The sequence below is a fragment of the Lonchura striata genome, chromosome 4 (assembly GCF_050655825.1).
Source record: "Lonchura striata isolate lonStrDom1 chromosome 4, ASM5065582v1, whole genome shotgun sequence".
In the NCBI taxonomy this organism is placed as follows: domain Eukaryota; kingdom Metazoa; phylum Chordata; class Aves; order Passeriformes; family Estrildidae; genus Lonchura; species Lonchura striata.
Window position 1 is genome coordinate 2,004,455 of NC_140706.1, and position 24,954 is coordinate 2,029,408.

At 47.7% G+C, this 24,954-nt stretch overlaps 1 protein-coding gene across 8 annotated transcripts in view; it reads left to right on the forward strand.

The window, feature by feature from the left end:
* ZNF638 (zinc finger protein 638) overlaps positions 1-24,954 on the forward strand; it is a 54,864-nt gene that overhangs the window by 22,202 nt on the left and 7,708 nt on the right. For 4 of the 8 annotated variants that reach the window (XM_085577393.1, XM_085577394.1, XM_085577399.1 and 1 more), the window contains exons 6-18: positions 1,003-1,292; positions 3,124-3,270; positions 4,572-4,688; positions 5,605-5,663; positions 5,769-5,812; positions 5,983-6,048; positions 6,976-7,149; positions 7,835-7,876; positions 9,266-9,420; positions 10,328-10,456; positions 12,225-12,266; positions 14,611-14,751; positions 21,959-22,084. In XM_085577393.1, coding sequence (XP_085433519.1) covers positions 1,003-1,292; positions 3,124-3,270; positions 4,572-4,688; positions 5,605-5,663; positions 5,769-5,812; positions 5,983-6,048; positions 6,976-7,149; positions 7,835-7,876; positions 9,266-9,420; positions 10,328-10,456; positions 12,225-12,266; positions 14,611-14,751; positions 21,959-22,084 — 1,532 coding nt within the window. The remainder of the gene's footprint in view (positions 1-1,002; positions 1,293-3,123; positions 3,271-4,571; positions 4,689-5,604; positions 5,664-5,768; positions 5,813-5,982; positions 6,049-6,975; positions 7,150-7,834; positions 7,877-9,265; positions 9,421-10,327; positions 10,457-12,224; positions 12,267-14,610; positions 14,752-21,958; positions 22,085-24,954) is intronic. The other 4 variants (XM_085577396.1, XM_085577397.1, XM_085577401.1 and 1 more) reach the window with 2 other exon arrangements.

A 24,954-nucleotide genomic window follows, 5' to 3' on the forward strand; every position in this document is an offset into this window, starting at 1 on the left:
CTTCCTGTTGTTGCCGTTGTTCTTCCCTCAGGCAGCCACAGCCGGGACAGCGCCGCGCTGCTGGTTACTCCAAAATCAAAAGAAATTCGCATGTTTTCTCCAAAAAATTCCCATTTCTCTTAAAAAAATTGTATTTTTTCTCCCAAAATTCCCATTTTCCCCAAAAATTCCTGTGTTTTTTCTACCAAAATCCCCAAAACCCCCACGTTTCCACACCTAACCGTGGCTTCCCGTCGTTGCGTCGCCTCGGGCAGTCGGGGTCGCGCCGCGTTGGAGGCGCCCCCCAAAATCCGAAAAAAATCGCATTTTTTCTCCCAAAAATCCCATTTCTCTTAAAAAAATTCAAATTTTTTCTCCCAAAATTCCCATTTTCCCCAAAAATTTCCTTCTTTCACCCAAAATTCCCACTGTTTCCCCACCCAGCTGTGGGTTCCGGTTGTTCCCTCAGGCAGCCGCAGCTGCCCGGGGTCGCGCCGCGCTGGAGGCGCCCCCCAAAATCCGAAAAAAATCGCATTTTTTCCCCCAAAAATCCCATTTCTCTTTAAAAAAATCTATTTTTTTCTCCCAAAATTCCCATTTTCCCCCAAAATTCCTGGGTTTTTCTACCAAAATCCCACGTTTCCGCACCTAACCGTGGCTTCCTGTCGTTGCCATTGTTGCGTTGCCTCGGGCAGTCGGGGTCGCGCCGCGCTGGAGGCGCCCCCCAAAATCCGAAAAAAATCGAATTTTTTCCCCCAAAAATCCCATTTCTCTTTAAAAAAGTCTATTTTTTTCTCCCAAAATTCCCATTTTCCCCCAAAATTCCTGTGTTTTTCTACCAAAATCCCACGTTTCCGCACCTAACCGTGGCTTCCCGTCGTTGCGTCGCCTCGGGCAGTCGGGGTCGCGCCGCGCTGGAGGCGCCCCCCAAAATCCGAAAAAAATCGCATTTTTTCCCCCAAAAATCCCCAAAAACCCCCCGGGTTCCTGCTGCCAACCGCGGCCCCGCCGCTGTCCCCGCAGGCAGCCGCAGCCGCAGCCGCAGCCGCAGCCGGGGCCGCGCCGCGCTCGAGGCCGTGGTGCGCTCGCTGGGGCCGCGCTTCCTGGCCGAGTTCCAGCGGCACCGCTGCCTGCAGGGGGCGCTGCCCGCGCCGCCCGCCGCCCGCCGGACCCCCAAACCCGCCCCCAAAACCACCCCCAAACCCACCCCCAAAACCAAGGATGGAGCCTCGCAAGCGACCCCCAAAAATGGTCAGGAGGAGGAGGAGGAGGAGGAGGATGAAGCGGCTGGGAAGAGTCAACCGTACAATAGGGTGGGTGTGTGGTGAGGGGTGTGGGGGGTTTGGGGGGTTCCTGGGGTTTGGGAGGTTTTGGGGACTTGGGGGGTTTTGGGGGGATTCATGGGGTTTTTGGGGATTCGTGGGGTTTGGGGATTCCTGGGGTTTGGGGGGATTCTTGGGGTTTGGGGAACTTGTGGGGTTTGGGGATTCCTGGGGTTTGGGGAGCTTGTAGGGTTTGGGGATTTGTGGGGTTTGGGAGAATTCCTGGGGTTTGGGGTTTGTGGGGTTTGGGGGAGTTCCTGGGGTTTGGGGGAATTCCTGGGGTTTGGGGATTCCTGGGATTTGTGGGGTTTGGGGAACTTGGGGAGTTTGGGGGAATTCCTGGTGTTTTTGGGGTTTGGGGATTCCTGGGATTTGTGGGGTTTGGGGAACTTGGGAGGTTTGGGGGAATTCCTGGGGTTTGGGGGGATTCATGGGGTTTGGGGTTTGTGGGGTTTGGGGATTCCTGGGGTTTGTGGGAATTCCTGGAGTTTGTGGGGTTTGGGGAACTTTTAGGGTTTGGGGATTTGTGGGGTTTGGGAGAATTCCTGGTGTTTTTGGGGTTTGGGGATTCCTGGGGTTTTTGGGGTTTGGGGAACTTGGGGAGTTTGGGGGAATTCCTGGGGTTTGAGGATTCATGGGATTTGGGGAACTTGAGGGGTTTGGGGGAGTTCCTGGGGTTTGGGGGAATTCCTGGGGTTTGGGGATTCCTGGGGTTTGTGGGGTTTGGGGAACTTGGGAGGTTTGGGGGATTCATGGGGTTTGGGGTTTCTGGGGTTTGGGGGGATTAATGGGGTTTGGGGAACTTGTGGGGTTTGGGGGGGTTCCTGGGGTTTGGGAGGTTTTGGGGACTTGGGGAGTTTTGGGGGGATTCCTGGGGTTTGGGGATTCCTGGGGTTTGGGGGAGTTCCTGGGGTTTGGGGATTCATGGGGTTTGGGGAACTTGTGGGGTTTGGGGATTCCTGGGGTTTGGGGATTTGTGGGGCTTGGGAGAATTCCTGGGATTTGGGGATTCCTGGGGTTTGGGGAACTTGTGGGGTTTGGGGGAATTCCTGGGGTTTGGGGATTCCTGGGATTTGTGGGGTTTGGGGAACTTGGGGAGTTTGGGGGAATTCCTGGTGTTTTTGGGGTTTGGGGGAATTCCTGGGGTTTGTGGGGTTTGGGGGACTTGTGAGGTTTGTGAATTCCTGGGGTTTGGGGGTTTCGGGGGAACTTGTGGGGTTTAGGGATTCACAGGGTTTGGGGGGTTTGGGAGAATTCCTGAGGATTTTGGGGTTTGAGGGACTTGGAGGTTTTGGGGGAATTCCTGGGGTTTGGGGTTTCTGGGGTTTGGGATTTTTGGGGTTTTGGGGGTTTGGAGGATATTGGGGAATTGCTGGGGTTTGGGGAACTTGTGGGGTGTGCAGATTCCTTGGGTTTGGGGATTCCTGGGATTTGGGGGCTTTGTGGAAATTTGTGGGGTTGGTTTGGGGATTTCTCAGGTTTGTGGAAATTCCTGGGGTTCCCAAAACAATCCAGCTTTTGGGGGTTTTGGGGATTTTTAGGGATTTTTGGGAATTCTGCACTGCTCGCTCATGGGATTTTTGGGGATTGTGCCCACTGACTTGGGATTTTTGGGAATTTCTGGGAATTGTGCCTGCTCACTCCAGGTTTTGGAGGATTTTGCGGAACTGTTGGGACTTCTGCCCGCTCGCTCGGGATTTTTGGGGATTTTTGGGGATTTTTGGGGATTGTACCTGCTCAGTCGGGATGTTTGGGAATTTTTGGGGATTTTTGGGGATTTTTGGGAATTGTGCCCGCTGACCCTGGCTCTGTGCCCACACAGCTGCTGCGGGAGGAGCTGCTGAGCTGCGGGACCGTGCTGCAGATCTCGGAGCTGCCGGACTCGGGATTCTCCGAGCAGGACCTGAAGCGCCTGGTGCAGCCCTTCGGGAAGGTCAGCGACCTGATCCTGCTGCGCTCCCGCAACCAGGTACGGAAAAACGGGAATGGGGGATTGGGAATGTGGGATTGGGATTGGGAATGGGGGATTGGGATTGGGAATGGGGGATTGGGAATGGTGCAGCCCTCGGGAAGGTCAGCGACCTGATCCTGCTGCGCTCCCGCAACCAGGTACGGAAAAACGGGAATTTGGGAATGGGGGATTGGGATTGGGGGATTGGGATTGGGAATGGGGGATTGGGATTGGGAATGGGGGATTGGGATTGGGAATGGGGGATTGGGAATGGTGCAGCCCTTCGGGAAGGTCAGCGACCTGATCCTGCTGCGCTCCCGCAACCAGGTACGGAAAAACGGGAATGGGGGATTGGGATTGGGAATGGGGGATTGGGAATGGGAATGGGGGATTGGGATTGGGAGTGTGGGATTGGGATTGGGAATGGGGGATTGGGAATGGGGGATTGGGAATGGGGGATTGGGAATGGGGGATTGGGAATGGGGGATTGGGATTGGGAATGGGGGATTGGGATTGGGAATGGGGGATTGGGAATGGGGGATTTGGAATGGGAATGGGGGATTGGGAATGGGAATCCGGGATGCAGCGTTCCCAAAGATCCCTCTGGGCGATTTGGGATTGGGGTCAGCAGTTCCCTCTTGCAGTTCTGGGATTTTATGGATTTTTCCCCTTTCCCCCCTTTTTTTTTCTCTTTTCCCTTTTCCAATTTTCCCTTTTCCCCTTTTTCCCTTTCCCCTTTTTTCCCTTTTCCCTCTCTTTTCCCTTTCTCCTTTTCCCTTCCCCCCCCTTTCCCTTTTTTCCCTTTCTCCTTTTCCCTTTCCCCTTTTCCCTTTTTCCCTTTTCCCCTTTTCTCCTTTTCCCCTTTTCTCCTTTTCCCCTTTTTCCCTTTTCCCTTTTCCCTTTTCCCTTTCCCCTTTTCCCTTTTTCCCCTTTTCCCCTTTTCCCCTTTTTCCCTTTTCCCTTTTCCCTTTTCCCTTTTCCCTTTTCCCTTCTCCCCTTTTCCCCTTTCCCCCTTTTCCCCTTTTTTCAATTTTCCCTTTTCCCCTTTCCCCTTTTTTTCCCTTTCCCCCTTTTCCCTTTCTCCTTTTCACTTTTTTTCCCTTTTTTCTCCCCCTTTTCCCCTTTTTCCATTTCCCCATTTCCCTTTCCCCCTTTCCCCCCTTTCCGTTTTTTCTCTTTACTCCCGTTCCCCGCCGATGCCCCAAATCCCGGGAACGCCGGGAACACCGGGAACACTGGGAACCCCGGGAACCCCGGGAACGCCGGGAACCCCGGGAACACCGGGAACACCGGGAACACCGGGAATGCCGTTCCCGCAGGCGTACCTGGAGATGAACTACAAGGAGGCCGTGATCGCCGCCGTCAAGTTCGCCGAGACGGCGCCGGTGCTGCTCAACGGGAAACGCGTCCGGGTCTGCGTGGCCGAGAGAGCGCCGGTGAGGCACGGACCGACGGATTCCCACGGGAATTCCAGGGGAATTCTGAGGGGGGTCCTGCTGGGGATTCCTGCCGGGAATTCCAGGGAATGCTGAGGGGGGTCCTGCTGGGGATTCCTGCCGGGAATTCTGGGGAATGCTGAGGGGGGTCCTGCTGGGGATTCCATGGGAATGCTGAGGGGGGTCCTGCCGGGGATTTCTGCCGGGAATGCTGAGCGGGGTCCTGCCGGGGATTCCTGCCGGGAATTCCGGGGAACGCTGACAGGGGATTTCCTGGGAATGCTGAGGGGGGATTCCTGCTGGGAATTCCGTGGGAATGCTGAGAGGGGATTCCTGCTGGGAAATCCATGGGAATGCTGACTGGGGATTCCTGCTGGAGATTCCTGCTGGGAATGCTCAGAGGGGATTTCCTGGGAATGCTGAGGGGGGAGTCCTGCTGGGAATTCCATGGGAATGCTGACAGGGAGTTCCTGCTGGGAATTCCATGGGAATGCTGACAGGGGGTTCCTGCTGGGAATTCCATGGGAATGCTGAGAGGGGATTCCTGCTGGGAAATCCATGGGAATGCTGACAGGGGGTTCCTGCTGGGAAATCCATGGGAATGCTGACCGGGGGTTCCTGCTGGGAATGCTGAGAGGGGATTTCCTGGGAATGATGAGGGGGGATTCCTGCTGGGAATTCCTGCTGGGAATGCTGAGAGGGGATTCCATGGGGATTCCTACTGGGAGTCCTGCTGGGAATGGTGATAGGGGATCCCATGACAATTCCTGCTGGGAGGGGATTCCATGAGGATTCCTGTTGGGAATGCTGGCAGGGAATTCCACGGGAATTATTTAATCCTTCGCTTTTTTTTTTTTTTAATTAATTACTGTGAATTAACACCAGTCATTAACGAATTTTACTTTTTCCCTTGCAGGTGAAGAAGACGGTGAAGAAACGAGTCCTGAACCCCAAAAAAACTCCAGCCAGCACCAAGTGAGGCCCGCCTCCTTAATTAGCGCTAATTGCACTAATTGGGGTCGTTAATTAATAATTCCTCATTAATAATTTGATTTTTTTGCCGCTTTTTTCTCCCGCCAGGAAAATCCCCAGCAGCAGCACCAAGAGCCCCAAGGCCCTGCCAGGTGAGATAATTAGCAATTAATCACTCATTAGTGCTTAATTAACCTGCCTAATTGGCTGAATTAATTTTAATTTATTTGCGTTTCAACAGGAAATTATTGAATTTTGTTTTTTCCTATCCTTGGAATTCCTTGGATTTTTTGGGGATTTTTTTGGTTTTTTTTTTTTGTAGGGAAGAAGGAAAAAGTGAAGAAAATTCCGGGAGAGAAGAAAGTGAAAAAAATCTCAAATGTGGGAGGTGAGGGGGGAAAATGGGGAAAAAATGGGAAAATTCTTGGGAAAAAAATGGGGAAAAAAATTGGGAAATAAAAGTTAAAAAATCCTCAGAAAAAGGGAAATAAAATCTTGGGGAAATGGGAAAAGAAAATGGAAGGAAAGTTTAGAAAAGGGGAAATAAATTGGGGTAAAAAGTTGGGAAAATGGGGAAAAAATGGGGAAAAAAATCGGGAAAATAGAGGAAAAACTTGGGAAAATTTGGGGAAAATGGGAAGAGAAAATAGAAAAAATTCTGGCAAATGGAGAAAATAAGATGGGAAAAAAAGTTGTGAAAATGAGGAAAAAATGGGGGGAAAATTGGGAAAATGGGGGAAAAATCTTGGGGAAAATGGGAAAAATGTGGGAAAATGGGGACAAATATTGGGAAAATGGGAAATAAACCTTGGGAAAATGGGGAAAAATATGGGGGAAAACCTTGGGAAAATGGGAAAAAACTTGGGGAAAATGAGGAAGAAAGTGGGGGAAAATTATTGGGAAAATGGGGAAAGATGTGGGGAAAAAAGTGGGAAAAGTGGAAAAATGAGGAAAAAACTGGAAAATGGGAAAAACCGGGGGGAAATGGGGAAAAATCTTGGGAAAATGGGGAAAAAAGTGGGAAAATCGGGAAAATGGGAAATAAACTGTGGGGTAAAGGGGAAAAAATCAGGAAATGCTGAAGAAAATGGGAAAAATGTGGGAAAATGGGAAAAAATCTCGGGAAAATGGGAAAAAAATCCTGGGAAAATGGGGAAAGTACCTTTGAAAAAATGGGGAAAAAAAGGAAAATGGGATAAAAACATGGGAAAATGGGGAAAAACCTTGGGAGAATGATGAGAAAATGGGGAAAAAAGTGGAAAAATGGGAATTGGGAAAATGGGGAATTGGGAAAATCGGGAATTTTTCCCTGCAGGAAAAGCAGCGGCTGAAGATTCCGGAGCTGCTGCCGAGGCCGGGCCGGAAACTTTGGGATCGGAGCCCTCGGATGCCAAAAATTCCGACCCCAAAAATCCTGACCCCAAAAATCCCGACCCCAAAATCTCCCCCGAGCAGGAGGAGCCCGGAACAGTCCCCGAGGCCGGGCCAGGTAATTCCAGGGAATTTCAGGAATTTTGGGAATTCCGGGGGATTTTCGTGGAGCTGGAATGGGGAAAAATGGGGGGAAAACTTCTGGAAAATTGGGAAAATTGAGGAATGGGGGGAAAAGTCCTGGGGGGATTTGGGAAAGAAGTTTGGGAAAATGGGGGGAAAAAATGGGGATGGAAGTTGGGAAAATGGGGAAAAAAAGAGGGAATGGGAAATAAAATGGAAAAAAGTTGGGGAAAAGGAAACAGGGGGAAAAAAACTGGGGAAAAAAATTTGGGAAAATGGGAAAAATTGGCAAAAAGAATTCGGGAAAATGAGGAGGAAATTCGGGGGAAAAAAAACTTGGGAAAATGGGAAAAAAATGACCCAAAAAATTGGGGAAAATTTGGGGAAAAAACTTGGGAAAATGGGAAAAGAACTTGGGAAAAGGGGGAAAGAAAATGGGGAAAAATTTGTTAAAATGGGAATTAAAAAGTTGGGAAATGGGATAAAAACCCTCTGGAAAATGGGGGGGAAATCTTAAGAAAAACTTTGGAAAATGGGGAAAAAAATTGGGATAAATTGGGGGGAGATGGGGAAAAATTGGGAAAAAATGTGGGAAAATGGGGGGAAATCTTGGGGAAAGGGGGGTTAAAGGGAATTTGGGAATTCTGTGGGGTCGAGCTGCTCCTTTTCCCCAATTTCAGAACTTCCAGCGAGCGAGGAGCCCACGGATCCAGGCGGGAAGGTCAGCAGGGATTTTGGGATTTGGGGGAATTTGGGGAATTCTGGGGGTTTGGGAACTGTGGGAATTGGGAATTGTGGGAATTGTGGGGATTTGGGAATTGGGGGGATTGGGGGGATTTGGGAATTGGGGGAATTGTGGGGATTTTGGAATTGTGGGAATTGTAGGAATTGTGGGGATTTGGGAATTGTGGAGGATTTGGGATGGGGATCAGGATCAGGTTCAGGATTTGGGATCAGGATCAGGATTTGGGATCAGGTTCAGGATTTGGGATCAGGTTCAGGATTTGGGATCAGGATCAGGATTTGGGATCATGATTTGGGCTCAGGATCAGGATTGGGATTTGGGATTTGGGATCAGGATTGGGATTTGGGATTTGGGATCAGGATTTGGGATCAGGATTTGGGCTCAGGGTTTGGGCTCTGTCTCAGGATTTGGGATCAGGGTTTGGATCAGGATTTGGGCTCAGGATTTGGGCTCAGGGTTTGGGATCAGGGTTTGGATCAGGATTTGGGCTCAGGGTTTGGGATCAGGATTTGGGATCAGGATTTGGGCTCAGGGTTTGGGCTCTGTCTCAGGATTTGGGATCAGGGTTTGGATCAGGATTTGGGCTCAGGATTTGGGCTCAGGGTTTGGGATCAGGGTTTGGATCAGGATTTGGGCTCAGGGTTTGGGATCAGGGTTTGGGATCAGGGTTTGGATCAGGATTTGGGCTCAGGGTTTGGGATCAGGGTTTGGGCTCTGTCTCAGGGTTTGGATCAGGATTTGGGCTCAGGGTTTGGATCAGGATTTGGGATCAGGGTTTGGATCAGGATTTGGGATCAGGGTTTGGATCAGGGTTTGGATCAGGGTTTGGATCAGGATTTGGGCTCAGGCTCTGTCTCAGGCTCAGGCTCTGTCTCAGGGTTTGGATCAGGGTTTGGATCAGGGTTTGGATCAGGATTTGGGATCAGGGTTTGGATCAGGGTTTGGATCAGGGTTTGGATCAGGGTTTGGATCAGGGTTTGGATCAGGGTTTGGATCAGGATTTGGGATCAGGGTTTGGGTCAGGATTTGGGCTCAGGGTTTGGATCAGGATTTGGGCTCAGGCTCAGGCTCTGTCTCAGGGTTTGGATCAGGATTTGGGCTCAGGGTTTGGATCAGGGTTTGGATCAGGATTTGGGTCAGGATTTGGGTCAGGATTTGGGCTCAGGCTCTGTCTCAGGCTCTGTCTCAGGCTCAGGCTCTGTCTCAGGGTTTGGATCAGGGTTTGGATCAGGGTTTGGATCAGGGTTTGGATCAGGATTTGGATCAGGATTTGGGCTCAGGGTTTGGATCAGGGTTTGGATCAGGATTTGGGTCAGGATTTGGGTCAGGATTTGGGCTCAGGCTCTGTCTCAGGCTCTGTCTCTGTCTCAGGCTCTGGCTCAGGACGCTCTCCCCGAGCCCTGCTCTGTGCTGCTCGTGTCCAACCTGCCGCCCAAGGGCTGCGGGCAGGACGAGCTCCACAACCTGGCCCGGCCCTTCGGCGGCCTGCACGACCTGCTGCTGCTCTCCTCCCACAAAAAGGTACCAGGAGCAGGGGCTTTGGGGATTTGGGGATTTTTTGGGGATTTTTGGGGGATTTTGGGGATTTTTGGGGATTTTTTGAGGATTTTTGGGGGATTTTTTGGGGATTTCACCAAGCCCTTCAGCGGTCTGCACGACCTGCTGCTGCTCTCTTCACACAAAAAGGTAAAACAATCGGGGGCTTGGGGCGTTTGGGGATTTTTTGGAGATTTTTGGGGGATTTTTGGGGATTTTTGGGGATTTTTTGGGGATTTTTGGGGATTTTTGGGGATTTTTGGGGATTTTTGGGGATTTTTTGGGGATTTTTGGGGATTTTTTGGGGATTTTTGGGGATTTTTTTGGGGATTTCACCAAGCCCTTCAGCGGCCTGCACGACCTGCTGCTGCTCTCCTCCCACAAAAAGGTAAAATAATCGGGGGATTTGTGGATTTGGGAATTTTTGGGGATTTTGGGGATTTTATTGGGGATTTTGGGATTTTCTTGGGGGATTTTTTGGGGATTTTTGGGAAATTTTTTGGGATTTTTGGGTGATTTCACCAAGCCCTTCAGGGGCCTGCAGGACCTGCTGCTGCTCTCCTCCCAAAAAACATACCAGGAATGGGGCAGGGGCAGCTTGGGGAATTTTGGAATTTTTGGGGGGATTTTAGGGGGTTTTTTGGGGGGGATTTTAGGGGATATTTTAGGGGGATTTTTGGGGCCATTTTTGAAATTTTTTTGGATATTTTTATCGTGTAAATTTGGGAATTTTGCGCGACATTTTCGCCGCTTTCGGGGGGAGACGTTGGGCGAACCCTTTGGGAATTCCTCGGGGATTTTTTTCCCGAGGATTGCCGTGGGATCCTTTGGGATTGCGGGGGACGCGGTGGGGTTTTTGGGGTGCATTTTGGGATTGGGGGGTTTGTGGCAGGCGTACCTGGAGATCCCGCAGCGGGCGGCCGAGTCCATGGTGAAGTTCTACGGATTCTTCCCCATGTGCCTGGACGGGAACCAGCTCCACATCCAGCCTGAGCCCCGGCACCGGCACCTGCGCAACGAGGTTCGGATTGGGATTGGCATTGGGATTGGGATTGGGATTGGCATTGGAATTGGCATTGGGGATTGGGGGTTGGGGGATTGGGATTGCTGGATTTGGGATTGGGGGTTTGGGATTGGGGGTTGGGATTGGGGGTTTGGGATTGGGATTGGGATGGGATTGGGGGTTTGGGGGATTGGGATTGGGGATTGGGATTGGGGATTTGGGATTGGGGTTGGGGGTTTGGGATTGGGGGTTGGGATTGGGGATTGGGGGATTGGGAATTGGGGGTTTGGGGTTTGGGATTGGGGATTGGGGGTTTGGGATTGGTGGTTTGGGATTGGGGATTGGGGGTTTGGGGTTGGGATTGGGGGTTTGGGGTTCGGGATTGGGGGTTGGAATTGGGGGTTGGGATTGGGGATTTGGGATTGGGGTTGGGATTGGGATTGGGATTGGGGATTTGGGATTGGGGTTGGGATTGGGATTGGGGGTTGGGGGTTTGGGATTGGGATTGGAGATTGGGGATTGGGGTTGGGATTGGGGTTTGGGGGATTGGGAATTGGGGGTTTGGGGTTTGGGATTGGGGATTGGAGGTTGGGATTGGGGGTTTGGGATTGGGGATTGGGGGTTTGGGGTTGGGATTGGGGGTTTGGGGTTTGGGATTGGGGGTTGGGATTGGGGGTTTGGGATTGGGGGTTTGGGATTGGGGGTTTGGGATTTGGGATTGGGGGGGTTTGGGGGATTGGGATTGGGGGTTTGGGATTGGGGGGTTTGGAAGTGGGGGATTTGGGATTGGGGGTTTGGGATTGGGGATTTGGGATTGGGGGTTTGGGATTGGGGATTTGGGATTGGGGGGTTTGGGATTGGGGATTTGGGATTGGGGGTTTGGGATTGGGGATTTGGGATTGGGGGTTTGGGATTGGGGATTTGGGATTGGGGGTTTGGGATTGGGGGGGTTTGAGGGATTGAGAGAAATTGGGGAATTTGGGGATTGTGAGAAATGGGGAATTGTGGGGGTTTGGGGGAATTGGATTGTGAGAATTGGGGGATTTGGGGGATTGTGGGGATCAAAGGAAGTTGGGGAATTGGGGGAATTTTGGGGATTGGGGGAATTGGGGAATTGTGGGAGTTTGGGGAATTGGGGAATTGGGGGGGTTTGGGGGAATTGGGGGATTGGGATTGGGGGAGTTTGGGGGATTGAGAGAAATTGGGGAATTTTGGGAATTTGGGGGAGTTTTAGGAGTTGGGGAAAATTGGGAATTGTGAGACTGGGAGAAGTTGTGGGATTTTGGGGATTATGGGGATTGTAGGAATTGGGGGAGTTGGGAATTTGGGGGATTGTGGGGATTTGAGAATTGTGCAAATGTGGGAATTTAGGAATTGTGGGATTGAGGAAAGTTGGGGAATTTGGGGGATTGAGGGAAATTGGGGCATTTTTGGGAATTGTGGGAATGTGAAGAATTGTGAGAATTTGGGAATTTGCAGATTGTGGGAATTGGAGGAATTGTGGGGAATGTGGGGATTTGGGAATTGTGGGAAAAACTGGGAACAAAATCCCCAGTTTTCCACTTCAATCAGGATTTGGGATTTAAATAGAATTTAAATAGAATTTTTAGCACTCCTGGAGTTTAAAAAAAGGGATTTTCCCCCTGGGAATTGATCCTGGGAAATATTCTTTTGGATTTTGACATGATGAACATTTTAAGTATGATTGATTAGTTCAATTATTAATTATTAGTCAATTTTTATTTATTATTAATTAAGCTTCGATCCCTTTTTTCTCTCCCTAAAGGAAGAGATTTTCCTGTCCCTCATCAAGGATTCTGATCCCAATGTGAGTTTTTTCTCATTAGCCCAAGTTTTTTCCTCATTTTACCCTAATTTTCTTTGGAATTTCATTAACTGGGAGCTGGGAGTGCTCATTCCTGAGCATTTCAGGCTGGGATAAATCCCATTTTATCCCCGGAATGGGATTTTTTTGGGATTTCTGGAATCTCCCTTTCATCCTTTCAGAATTCCAGGATTTATTCCAGGATTCTTCTCAGGTGCCTCAGAGGTTTTCTCCCTAAAAAAAAAAAAAAAAAAAAAGTGTTGGAAAAATTCAAAATGGGAATGGGGAATTTTTCTCAATTCCAGCTCAAAATTCCATTCATTTATAGGTGGAGAGGGGATTTTTTTCTTTTCCCCCCTTTTTCCCCTTTTTCCTCTTCCTTTTCCCCCTTTTTTCCCCTTTTTTCCCTTTTCTTCCCTTCCTTTCCTCTTTTCCTCATTTTCCCCCTTCTCCCCCCATTTTTTCACCCTTTTTTCCTCCTTTTTCCCCACTTTTTCTTCCCTCTTTTCTCCTTCCTTTCCCCCCTTATTTCCATTTTTCACCCTTTTCCTATTCTTTCCCCATTTTTTCCATTCCCTTTCCCCCCCTTTCCTTCTCCTCTTTCCCTTTTTCTCCCTTTATTCCCATTTTTTCCTTTTTTCCCCCTTTTCCCCTTCTTTCCCTTTCCCTTTCCCCTTCTCCTTCCCTTTTCCTTCCATTTTTCCTTTTCCTCCTTTTTTCCTCCTTCCTGTTTCCCCCTTTCCCTTTTTCCCTCTTTCGCCATCTTTATTCCATTTTCCCCTTTTCTCCCTTTCCCTCTTTTTGTTCTCCTTTCTTTTTTTCCATTTTTCCTATTTCCTCCTTTTCCCCCTTCCATTTTTTCCTTTTTTTCCTCTTTTCCCCATTTTCCCCTCTTTGTTCGATTTTCCCCCTTTTCTTTATCCCTTTCCTTTTTCCCTCTTTCCCCCTTTTTCCCTTTATCTTTTCCCTTCCTTTTCCCCCTCTTTGTTCCACCCCCCCCTTCTTTTCTCCTTCCTTTTTTCCTTCTTTCTCCTTTTTCCCTTTCCTCTTTCTCTCCCTTCATTTTCTTCCCTTTTTTTCCCTCTTTACCCTTCTTTGTTCCATTTTCTCCTTTCGCTCCCTTCCCCCCTTTTTCTCCCTTTCTCCTCCTCCCTTCCCCCCTTTTTTCTCCTCCTTTTTTTCCCCCTTTTCCCCCTTTCCCCCTTTTCCTTCCTTTTTCCCCTTTTCCCCCCTTTCCCCCATTTCCCCCTTTCCCTTACCCCCCTTTCCCGCCTTTCCCCATTTTCCCACTTCCCCCCTTTTGCCCATTCCCTTTTTCCCCTTTTTTCTCCTCCTTTTCTCCCCTTTCCCCCCTTTTCCACCTCCCCCTTCCCCTTTTTCCCCTTTCCCTCCCTTTTTTCTCCTTACTTTTCCCCCTTTTTCCCTCCTTTCCACCTTTTCTCCCCTTTTCAAACCCCCCTTTTCCACCTTCCCCCTTTTCCCCCTTTTCTCCCCTTTTCCACCTCCCCACTTTTCCCCATTTTCTCCCTTTTTCCCTTTTCCACCTCCCCACTTTTCTCCCTTTTCTCCCCCTTTCCCCCTTTTTCCCTCCTTTCCACCTTTTCTCCCCTTTTCAAACCCCCCTTTCCCCCCTTTTCCACCTCCCCCCTTTTTCCCCTTTTCCCCATTTTTCCCTCTTTCTCCCCCTTCCCCTTTTCCCCCTTTCCCTCCCTTTTTTCTCCTCCTTTTTTCCCCTTTCCCCCCTTTTTCCTCCTTCCCCCCTCTTCCCCCCTTTTCCCTTTTCCCCCTTCCCCCACTTTCCCCCCTTTTTTACTCTTTCCTTTCCCCCTTTCCTCCCTTTTCCCCCTTTCCTCCCTTTTCCCCCTTTCCCCCCTTTCCCCCCTTTCCTCCCTTTTCCCCCTTTCCCCCTTTTCCCTCCTTTCCCCCATTCTCTCCCTTTCCCACCTTTCCCCATTTTCCCCCATTCCCTTTTCCCCCTTTTCTCTCCTTCTTTTTCCCCCTTTTTCCCCCTGTCCACCTTTTCTCCCCTTTTTCCCCCTTTTCCACCTCCCCACTTTTCCCCCTTTTCTCCCCTTTTTCCCCCCTTTTCCACCTCCCCACTTTTTCCCCTTTTTCCCATTTTTCCCTCTTTCTCCCCTTTCTCCCCTTTCTCCCCCTTCCCCTTTTTCCCCTTTCCCTCCCTTTTTTCTCCCCTTTTCCCCTCCTTTCCCCCTTATTCCACCTCCCCCCTTTTTCCCATTTTTCCCTCTTTCTCCCCCTTCCCCTTTTTCCCCTTTCCCTCCCTTTTTTTCCCCCTTTTTCCCCTTTTTCCCCCTTTTCCCAGCTAACCCCAGGGTCTCTCCTGCAGGTGGACACCTCCTCGCTCCGCTCTCACCTGGTGCACCTGGGGAACCTCCCAGCCGAGGGATTCCGGGAGCTGGAGCTGGTCTGCGCCGGGCTGCGCTTCGGCAAGGTGGAGCACTACGCCGTGCTCAGCAACCGCCGACGGGTACTGCCCCGAGGGGAAAAAATGGGAATTTTGGGGGTTTTTTTTGGGGAATTTTTCATGGGTTTTTGGCCGAGGAGCTCCGGGAGCAGGAGCTGGTCTGTGAGGGCGGTGCTTCAGGCAGGTGGAGCACCACGCCTGAGGGAAAAATCAGCTTTTTGTGGGGAAAATTGGGGTTTGCAGGGAAATAAAACCCTTGCAATGTTTAGGGGGATTTTTTGGGGATTTTTGATGGATTTTTTGTGGAATTTTTAATTGGGTTTTTGGCCGAGGGGCTCCAGGAGCTGGAGCTGGTCTGTGAGGGCTGTGCCAGGTACTGCCCTGCACCTGAGGGAAAAATTGGCTTTCTGTGGGGAAAATGGGGGTTTTCAGGGAAATAAAACCCTGGCAATCTTTTAGGGGATTTATTGGGGATTTTTGATGGATTTTTTTGGGGAATTTTTCATGGCTTTTTGGCAGAGGGGCTCCGGGAGCAGGAGCTGGTCTGTGAGGGCTGTGCTTCAGGCAGGTGGAGCACCACACCTGAGGGAAAAATTGACATTTTTGTGGGGAAAATTGGGGTTTTCAGGGAAATAAAACCCTGGCAATCTTTTAGGGGATTTTTTGGGAATTTTTGATGGATTTTTTTGGGGAATTTTTCATGGCTTTTTGGCTGAGGGGCTCCAGGCAGGAGCTGGTCTGTGAGGGCTGAGCTTTGAGCAGGTGGAGCACCACACCCGAGGGAAAAATCGACATTTTTGTGGGGAGAACTGGGGTTTGCAGGGAAAAAAATCCCCAGGGAATCTTTTTGGGGATTTTGGAGGGATTTTTGATGGATTTTTTGGGGAATTTTTCATGGGTTTTTGGCTGAAGGGATTCCGGGAGCTGGAGCTGGTCTGCGCCGGGCTGCGCTTCGGCAAGGTGGAGCACTACGCCGTGCTCAGCAACCACCGACGGGTACTGCCCCAAGGGAGAAAAATGGGAATTTTGGGGGGTTTTTTTGGGGATTTTTTTGGGAATTTTTAATTGGGTTTTGCTGGAGGGGCTCCCAGAGCCTGAGCTGGTATGTGAGGGCTGCGCTTTGGGCAGGTGGAGCACCATGTCTGAGGGGAAAATTGGCTTTTTGTGGGGAAAATTGGGGTTTGCAGGGAAATAAAACCTAGGAAATCTTTTGGGGGATTTTTGATGGATTTTTTTGGGAATTTTTAATTGGGTTTTTGGCCGAGGGGCTCCGGGAGCCAGAGCTGGTCTGTGAGGGCTGTGCTTCAGGCAGGTGGAGCACCACACCTGAGGGAAAAATCGACATTTTTGTGGGGAAAATGGGGGTTTTCAGGGAAATAAAACCCTGGCAATCTTTTAGGGGATTTTTTGGGGATTTTTGATGGATTTTTTTTGGGAATTTTTCATGGCTTTTTGGCTGAGGGGCTCCAGGCAGGAGCTGGTCTGTGAGGGCTGAGCTTTGAGCAGGTGGAGCACCACACCCGAGGGAAAAATCGACATTTTTGTGGGGAGAACTGGGGTTTGCAGGGAAAAAAATCCCCAGGGAATCTTTGGGGGGATTTTTTGTGGGATTTTTGATGGATTTTTTTGGGAATTTTTCATGGGTTTTTGGCTGAAGGGATTCCGGGAGCTGGAGCTGGTCTGCGCCGGGCTGCGCTTCGGCAAAGTGGAGCACTACGCTGTGCTCAGCAACCACCGACGGGTACTGCCCCGAGGGGGAAAAATGGGAATTTTGGGGGGTTTGGGGGATTTTTTTGGGAATTTTTAATTGGGTTTTGCAGGAGGGGCTCCCAGAGCCGGAGCTGGTCTGTGAGGGCTGCACCAGGTACTGCCCCATGCCTGAGGGAAAAATCAGCTTTCTGTGGGGAAAATTGGGGTTTGCAGGGAAATAAAACCCTGTAAATATTTTTAGGGATTTTTTGGGGATTTTTCATGGATTTTTTTTGGGAATTTTTCATGGGTTTTTAGCAGAGGGGCTCCAGGCAGGAGCTGGAGCTGGTCTGTGAGGGCTGCGCCAGGTACTGCCCCATGCCTGAGGGAAAAATCAGCTTTCTGTGGGGAAAATTAGGGTTTGCAGGGAAATAAAACCCTGTAAATATTTTTGGGGATTTTTCATGGATTTTTTTGGGAATTTTTCATGGGTCTTTGGCAGAGGGGCTCCAGGCAGGAGCTGGAGCTCGTCTGCGCCGGGCTGCGCTTCGGCAAGGTGGAGCACTACGCCGTGCTCAGCAACCGCCGACGGGTACTGCCCCGAGGGGGAAAAATGGGAATTTTGGGGGGATTGGGGGGATTTTTTTGGGGAATTTTTAAATGGGTTTTGCTGGAGGGGCTCCCAGAGCCGGAGCTGGTCTGTGAGGGCTGCGCTCCTGGAAGGTGGAGCACCATGTCTGAGGGAAATATGGGCTTTTTGTGGGGAAAATTGGGATTTGCAGGGAAATAAAATCTAGGAAATCTTTTGGGGGATTTTTTGGGGGATTTTTGATGGATTTTTTTGGGAATTTTTAATTGGGTTTTTGGCCAAGGGGCTCCGGGAGCCGGAGCTGGTCTGTGAGGGCGGTGCTTCAGGCAGGTGGAGCACCACGCCTGAGAGAAAAATCAGCTTTTTGTGGGGAAAATTGGGGTTTGCAGGGAAATAAAACCCTTGCAATGTTTAGGGGGATTTTTTGGGGATTTTTGATGGATTTTTTGTGGAATTTTTAATTGGGTTTTTGGCTGAGGGGCTCCAGGAGCTGGAGCTGGTCTGTGAGGGCTGTGCCAGGTACTGCCCTGCACCTGAGGGAAAAATTGGCTTTCTGTGGGGAAAATGGGGGTTTTCAGGGAAATAAAACCCTGGCAATCTTTTAGGGGATTTATTGGGGATTTTTGATGGATTTTTTTGGGGAATTTTTCATGGCTTTTTGGCTGAGGGGCTCCAGGCAGGAGCTGGTCTGTGAGGGCTGAGCTTTGAGCAGGTGGAGCACCACACCCGAGGGAAAAATCGACATTTTTGTGGGGAGAATTGGGGTTTGCAGGGGAAAAAAAACCCCAGGGAATCTTTGGGGGGATTTTTTGTGGGATTTTTGATGGATTTTTTTGGGGAATTTTTCATGGGTTTTTGGCCGAGGGGCTCCGGGAGCCGGAGCTGGTGTGTGAGGGCTGCGCTCCTGGAAGGTGGAGCACCATGTCTGAGGGAAATATGGGCTTTTTGTGGGGAAAATTGGGGTTTGCAGGGAAATAAAACCTAGGAAATCTTTTGGGGGATTTTTTGGGGGATTTTGGATGGATTTTTTTGGGAATTTTTAATTGGGTATTTGGCAGAGGGGCTCCGGGAGCCGGAGCTGGTCTGTTAGGGCTGCGCTTTGGGCAGGTGGAGGACCATGTCTGAGGGAAAAATTTGCTTTTTGTGGGGAAAATCGGGGTTTGCAGGGAAATAAAACCTTTGCAATGTTTAGGGGGATTTTTTGGGGATTTTTGATGGATTTTTTGGGGAATTTTTCTCAGGTTTTTGGCAGAGGGGCTCCAGGCAGGAGCTGGAGCTGGTCTGTGCCAGGCTGCGCTTCAGCAAGGTGTAGCACCACAACTGAGGGAAAAGTCGACTTTTTGTGGGGAAAATTGCGGTTTTCAGGGAAATAAAACCCAGGAAATCTTTTTGGGGATTTTTTGTGGGATTTTTGATGGATTTTTTGGGGAATTTTTCTCGGGTTTTTGGCAGAGGGGCTCCAGGCAGGAGCTGGAGCTCGTCTGTGCCAGGCTGTGCTTCAGGAAGGTGGAGCACTACGCCTGAGGGAAAAATCAGCTTTTTATGGGGAAAATTGGAGTTTTCAGGGGAAAAAAAACCCTGGGAATACTTGGTGGGATTTATTGGGGATTTTTGATGGAATTTTTTGGGGAATTTTTCATGGGTTTTTGGCTGAGGGCCTCCGGGAGCGGGAACTGGTCTGTGAGGGCTGCGCTTCGGGCAGGTGGAGCTCCACAACTGAGGGAAAAATTGGCTTTTTGTGGGGAAAATTTGTGTTTGCAGGGAAAAAACAACTGGGAATCTTTAGGGGGATTTTTTGGGGATTTTTGATTAATTTTTTTTGGAATTTTTAATTGGGTTTTGCTGGAGTGGCTCCGGGAGCCGGAGCTGGTCTGTGAGGGCTGCGCTCCGGGAAGGTGGAGCACCACACCTGAGAGAAAAATCAACATTTTTGTGGGGAAATTGGGGTTTGCAGGGAAATAAAACCCTTGCAATGTTTAGGGGGATTTTTTTGGGTATTTTTGATGGATTTTTTGGGGAATTTTTCTCGGGTTTTTGGCAGAAGGGCTCCGGGAGCTGGAGCTGGTCTGTGAGGGCTGTGCTTCGGGAGCCAGGCTCAGCAACTGCCACTGGGTACTGTCCCACACCTGAGGCAAAAATCAGCTTTTTGTGGGGAAAATTGGGTTTGCAGGGATAAAAAACAACTGGGAATCTTTAGGGGGATTTTTTGGGGATTTTTGACGGATTTTTTTGGGGAATTTTTAATTGGGTTTTTGGCTGAGGGGCTTCAGGAGCTGGAGCGTGTCTGTGAGGGTTGTGCCAGGTACTGCCCTGTGCCTGAGAGTAAAATCAGCTTTTTGTGGGGAAAATTGGGGTTTGCAAGGAAAAAAATCCTGGGAATCTTTGGGGAGATATTTTGGAAAATTTTTGAGATTTTTTCCAATTGTTGGAGGATTTTTTTTTTTTTTTACCATTGGGGAATTATATCATTGGGATTTTTGATGAATTTTTGGGGGGGGTTTGATGGATTATTTTAAAATTTTTTGGGGGATTTCTTGGGGAGTTTTTGGGAATTTTCAGAATTTTTTGGCAATTTTTTTGTAATTTTTGAGGGTTTTGGGGGGATTTTGAAGGATTTTTTTTTTTAATTTTGGGGATTTTTTTCAAAATTTTGGGGCGATTGTTTGGGAATGTTCTGTGAGTTTTTGGTGGTTTTCAGGAATTTTGGGGGATGTTTTGGGGAATTTTTTGGAAATATTTAGGGGGGTTTTGATGGATTTTTTGGGGCATTTTGAGGGGGTTTTGAGGACTTTTTGGGAATATTTTTTGGGGATCTCTTGAAATTTTGGAGGATTCTCTGGGAATTTTGTGACATTTTTTGTGTTTTTTTTTTTTTTAATTTTGGGCTGGTTTTTTTAATTTTTGGCAGATTTGGGGGGGATTTTTTAATGGGATTTCTGGGAATTTTGGAGAACTTTTTTTTAAATTTTGGGAGATTTTCTTTGACTTTTTGGTGTATTTTTTGGCAATTTTTGACATATTTTGGGTTATTTCTCTGAATTTTTGGGGAGGATTTTTGGCAATTTATTGATTTTTGGGAAATTTTGGGGGTTTTTTTGGCAATTTCTTGGAATTTTGGGGGAGATTTTTGTAGTCTTTTGTAAGAATTGGAATGGAAGAATTGATGGGGTTTTTGTGGGATTTTCTAGGTATTAGATCAAAAAAAAACCCTCGGAAATGGTTTTTAAATCCAAAAAAACCTGAGGAAAATGTCCTTCAATCCCAAAAAAACATCCCAAGAAAAACAAGGGAAATATCCTTTAAATCCCCAAAAAACCAAGAAAACATTTTTTAAATCCAAAAACAAAAAGAAAAACTCTACAGAAATATTCTTTAAAATCCAAGGAAAATGTAATTTCAATCCCAAACAAACAAGGAAAATACTCTTTAAATCCCAAAATCCATTGAAAATGGATTTTAAATCTGTAAAAAACCCAGAAAATGTTTTGAAAATCCCCAAATCCAATAAAAATATCTTTCAAATCCCAAAAACCCCAAGTGATTTCCACCTTTAGGACCCAAATTAGGACATTTCAAGGTGACTTTTAACCCTTTTTACACCTGGAAGGTGACGGGAAACAAGCGAGGATTCCCCCAGCTTTAGGAATTCTTATTATTTGATCCAGAAATTAAAGAATTACCAGGAACTTTTTTTCCCCTCAGGCCAGATTTAGGAATTCCCATTATTTGATCCAGAAATCACCAGGAATTTTTTTCTTCTGGCTGGGTTTAGGAATTCCCATTTTTTGATCCAGAAATGAAGGAATTACCAGGATTTTTTTTAAGGAATAACCAGGATTTTTTTTAGGAATTACCAGGAATTTTTTCCCTCACACCAGGTTTTGAAATTCCATTATTTTATCCAGAAATTAAGGAATTACCAGGAACTTTTTCCCTCAAGCCAGGTTTTGGAATTCCATTATTTGATCCAGAAATGAAGGAATTACCAGGAATTTTTTAAGGAATAACCAGGAATTTTTTTAGGAATTACCAGGAACTTTTTCCCTCATGCCAGGTTTTGGAATTCCATTATTTGATCCAGAAATGAAGGAATTACCAGGAATTTTTTTCCCCTCAGGCCAGGTTTAGGAGTTCCCATTATTTGATCCAGAAATTACCAGGAATATTTTTCTTCAGGCCGGGTTTAGGAATTCCCTTTTTTTGATCCAGAAATGAAGGAATTACCAGGAATTTTTTTAAGGAATAACCAGGAATTTTTTTTAGGAATTACCAGGATTTTTTTCCCTCACACCAGGCTTTGGAATTCCCATTATTTTATCCAGAAATTAAGGAATTACCAGGAACTTTTTCCATCATGCCAGGTTTTGGAATTCCATTATTTGATCCAGAAATGAAGGAATTACCAGGAATTTTTTTAGGAATAACCAGGAATTTTTTTAGGAATTACCAGGAACTTTTTCCCTCATGCCAGGTTTTGGAATTCCATTATTTGATCCAGAAATGAAGGAATTACCAGGAATTTTTTTCCCCTCAGGCCAGGTTTAGGAGTTCCCATTATTTGATCCAGAAATTACCAGGAATATTTTTCTTCAGGCCGGGTTTAGGAATTCCCATTATTCGATCCAGAAATGAAGAAATTACCAGGAATTTTTTCCCTCAGGCCAGGTTTAAGAATTCTCATTATTTGATCCAGAAATTAAGGAATTACCAGAAATTTTTTAAGGAATAACCAGGAATTTTTTTAGGAATTACCAGGATGTTTTTCCCTCAGGCCAGATTTAGGAATTCCCATTATTTGATCCAGAAATGAAGGAATTACCAGGAATTTTGTAAGGAATTACCAGGAATTTTGTAAGGAATTACCAGGAAACTTTTAAGGAATTACCTGGAATTTTTTAAGGAATTAACAGGAAACTTTTAAGGAATTATCTGGAATTTTTTAAGGAATTTCCTGGAATTTTTTAAGGAATTATCTGGAATTTTTTCCCCCAGGCCATCCTGCAGCTGGACAGCCCCAAAGCCGCCCGTTCCATGTACAGCTTCCTGCAGCAATATCCTTATTCCATAGGGGATCACACCCTCACCTGCTCCTTGTCCTCCCACGGAGAAATTCCTGAGGTAAAAATTCCACATTTTCCACCAAGCTGGGGTTTTTTTGGGATGGGACAACCTTGGGATGCAGAGAGCTGCGGGATGGGAATTCCCTCAGGGTTGGGATTTTCTCCCCTCAGGGTTGGGATTTTTTCCACCCAGGGTCACGATTTTCCCTCATCGTTTGGGACATTTTTCCTCAAGGACTGGATTTCCCTCTGGGTTGGAATTTTTCCCTCAGGGTTGGGATTTTTCCCTCAAGGTTTGGGATTTTTCCCTCAAGGTTTGGGATTTTTCCCTCAGGGTTTGGGATTTTCTCCTTCAAGGATGGGATTTTCCCATTCAGGTTTGGGATTTTTCCCTCAGGGTTTGGGTTTTTTTTCCCTCAAGGTTGGGATTTTCAGCCCTCAGGACTGGGATTTTTCCCTCAACGTTTGGGATTTTTCCCTCAACGTTTGGGATTTTTCCCTCAACGTTTGGGATTTTCTCCTTCAAGGATGGGATTTTCCCATTCAGGTTTGGGATTTTTCCCTCAGGACTGGGATTTTTCCCTTAGGTTTTGGGATTTTTTCCCTCCAGGATAGAATTTTCCCATTCAGGGTTGGGATTTTCCTCCCTCAGGGTTGGGATTTTTTCCTCTCAGGGTTTGGGATTTTCTCTCCTCTGGGTTGGGATTTTTTCCGCCCCAGGTCAGGATTTTCCCTCATGGTTTGGGACATTTTTCTTCAAGGACTGGATTTCCCTCCGGGTTGGAATTTTTCCCTCCGGGTTGGGATTTTTTTTCCCTCAGGGTTTGGGTTTTTTCCATCAGGATTGGGATTTTCTCCCCTCAAGGACTGGGATTTTTCCCCTCCCCTCATGGTTGGAATTTTCCATCAAGATTTGGGATTTTTTTCCCTCAGGATTTGGGAATTTTTTCCCATATTGTCGGGATTTCCCCCTCAGGTTTGGGATTTTCCCTCAGGATTGGCGTTTCCCCTCAGGGTTGGGATTTTCTCCCCTCAGGATTGGGATTTTTCCCCTTCAGGACTGGGATATTTCCCCTTATGGTTGGGATTTTTTTTCCCTCAGGGCCGGCATTTTCCATCAGGATTGGAATTTTCCCTCAGGGTTTAAGATCTTTTTCCCTCATTGTTAGGATTTTTCCTCAAATTTGGGATTTTTCCTCAAGGTTTGGGATTATTTTCCTCAAGGTTGGGATTTTTCCCTCAGGGCTGGGATTTTTCCTCAAGGTTTGGGATTATTTTCCCTCAGGGTTGGGATTTTTCCCTCAGGGTTTGGGATTTTTTCCCTCAGGATAGAATTTCCCCATTCAGGGTTGGGATTTTTCCCCTCAGGGTTTGGATTTTTTCCCTTGATGGGTTTTCCCTCAGGTTTGGCATTTTCCCATAAAGTTTGAGATTATTTTCCCACTCAGGGCTGGGATTTTTCCCTCAGGATTGGGATTTTTTCCTCAATGTTGGTATTTCTTTTCCAAGATCCCACCCCAATCTCCCTTTTCCCAGTGGGAATCCAATCCTTGTGTCCTGTCCCTCCATCCGTTGTCCCTTTTTTTAATAATCCCTGGCCCTTATCCCTAAAATCTAACAATTTTTCCCATTTTCCCTCCCTTTTTTCTCCATCTTTTTCCCTTCTTTTTCCCCTTTTCCCCCCTTTTTTCCCTCTCCAGCTCTCCTGGAGCCCCTTCAGGCCCTGCAAGGGGTTCTGAGGATTCCCTGGAATTTTCCCTTCTCCAGGTGAACATTCCCAGTTCTCCCAGCCTGGCTCCATAGGAATTCCATCCTGGCAGCTCCCATTCCCCCTTCCTTTCCCAATTCCATGACTTTGGGATCCCATTCCCAGCTGGTTCCACCTCAAGTGCCAAGGGAATCAATCCCTCCTTTCCATCAGGAAAAAATATTCCAATTGCTTTCCCATCCTAAATTCACAATAATCCCCCTTTTTCCATATTTTTTATCCTCAATTTGTGTCAGAGGAAACCTCCAAATCCTGAAGTTTTTCCTCAACTCTAAAAATCCTAACGAATAAACTCCCTTAAAAAGATGATTCCTGAAATTCCTCCTGGTGAGGGAACATCCCTCAGGGATTTGTGGGAATGCTGAAGTTCAAATCCACCGTTTTAGCTTTTCCCTGGATCTGGGAGTGAGGAATTCGGGAATTTTCGTGCTACTTTAACAGTTCCAGGTTTGATTCCTGGTATTTTCCTGGAAATGTCTGAGTTTAAAAAAAAAAAAAAAGGAAGATTCCTGGAGGGGGAAGAGGGGGAAGGAGGAATCCGGGATAAATCCTGGATTTTAGGGAGAGGGGAATGGGGTTTATAGGGAATGGTTGGATTTTAGGGATAGGAAATTATCGGATTTTTGGGATTAGGAATGGTTGGATTTTAGGGATAGGTATAAGGAATAGTTGGATTTCAGGGATAGGGAATGGGGGTTATAGGGAATGGTTGGATTTTTGGGATAAGGAATGGTTGGATTTCAGGGATAGGGAATGGGGGTTATAGGGAATGGTTGGATTTTTGGGATAAGGAATGGTTGGATTTTAGAGGTAGGGATAAGGAGTTGTTGGATTTTAGGGATAGGGAATGGGGGTTATAGGGAATGTTTGGATTTTAGGGAATCGTTGGATTTTTGGGATAGGGAATGGTTGGATTTTTGGGATTAGGAATGGTAGGATTTTAGGGATGGGGTTAAGGAGTGATTGGATTTTAAGGAGCTGATCCTTCTCCCTGTGCCCCAAATCCATCCCAAATCCATCCTGTTCCAAACCCCAGCGGCCCTGAAGGAGGGATGAACATTCAGTGGTGGAATTCTCATCCTGGGAATGGGATTGGGAACGATTCCCTGGAGTTCTGTGGGCTCGGTGCCTCCTTTGGAGTGGTGGGATGTGAGAATCCT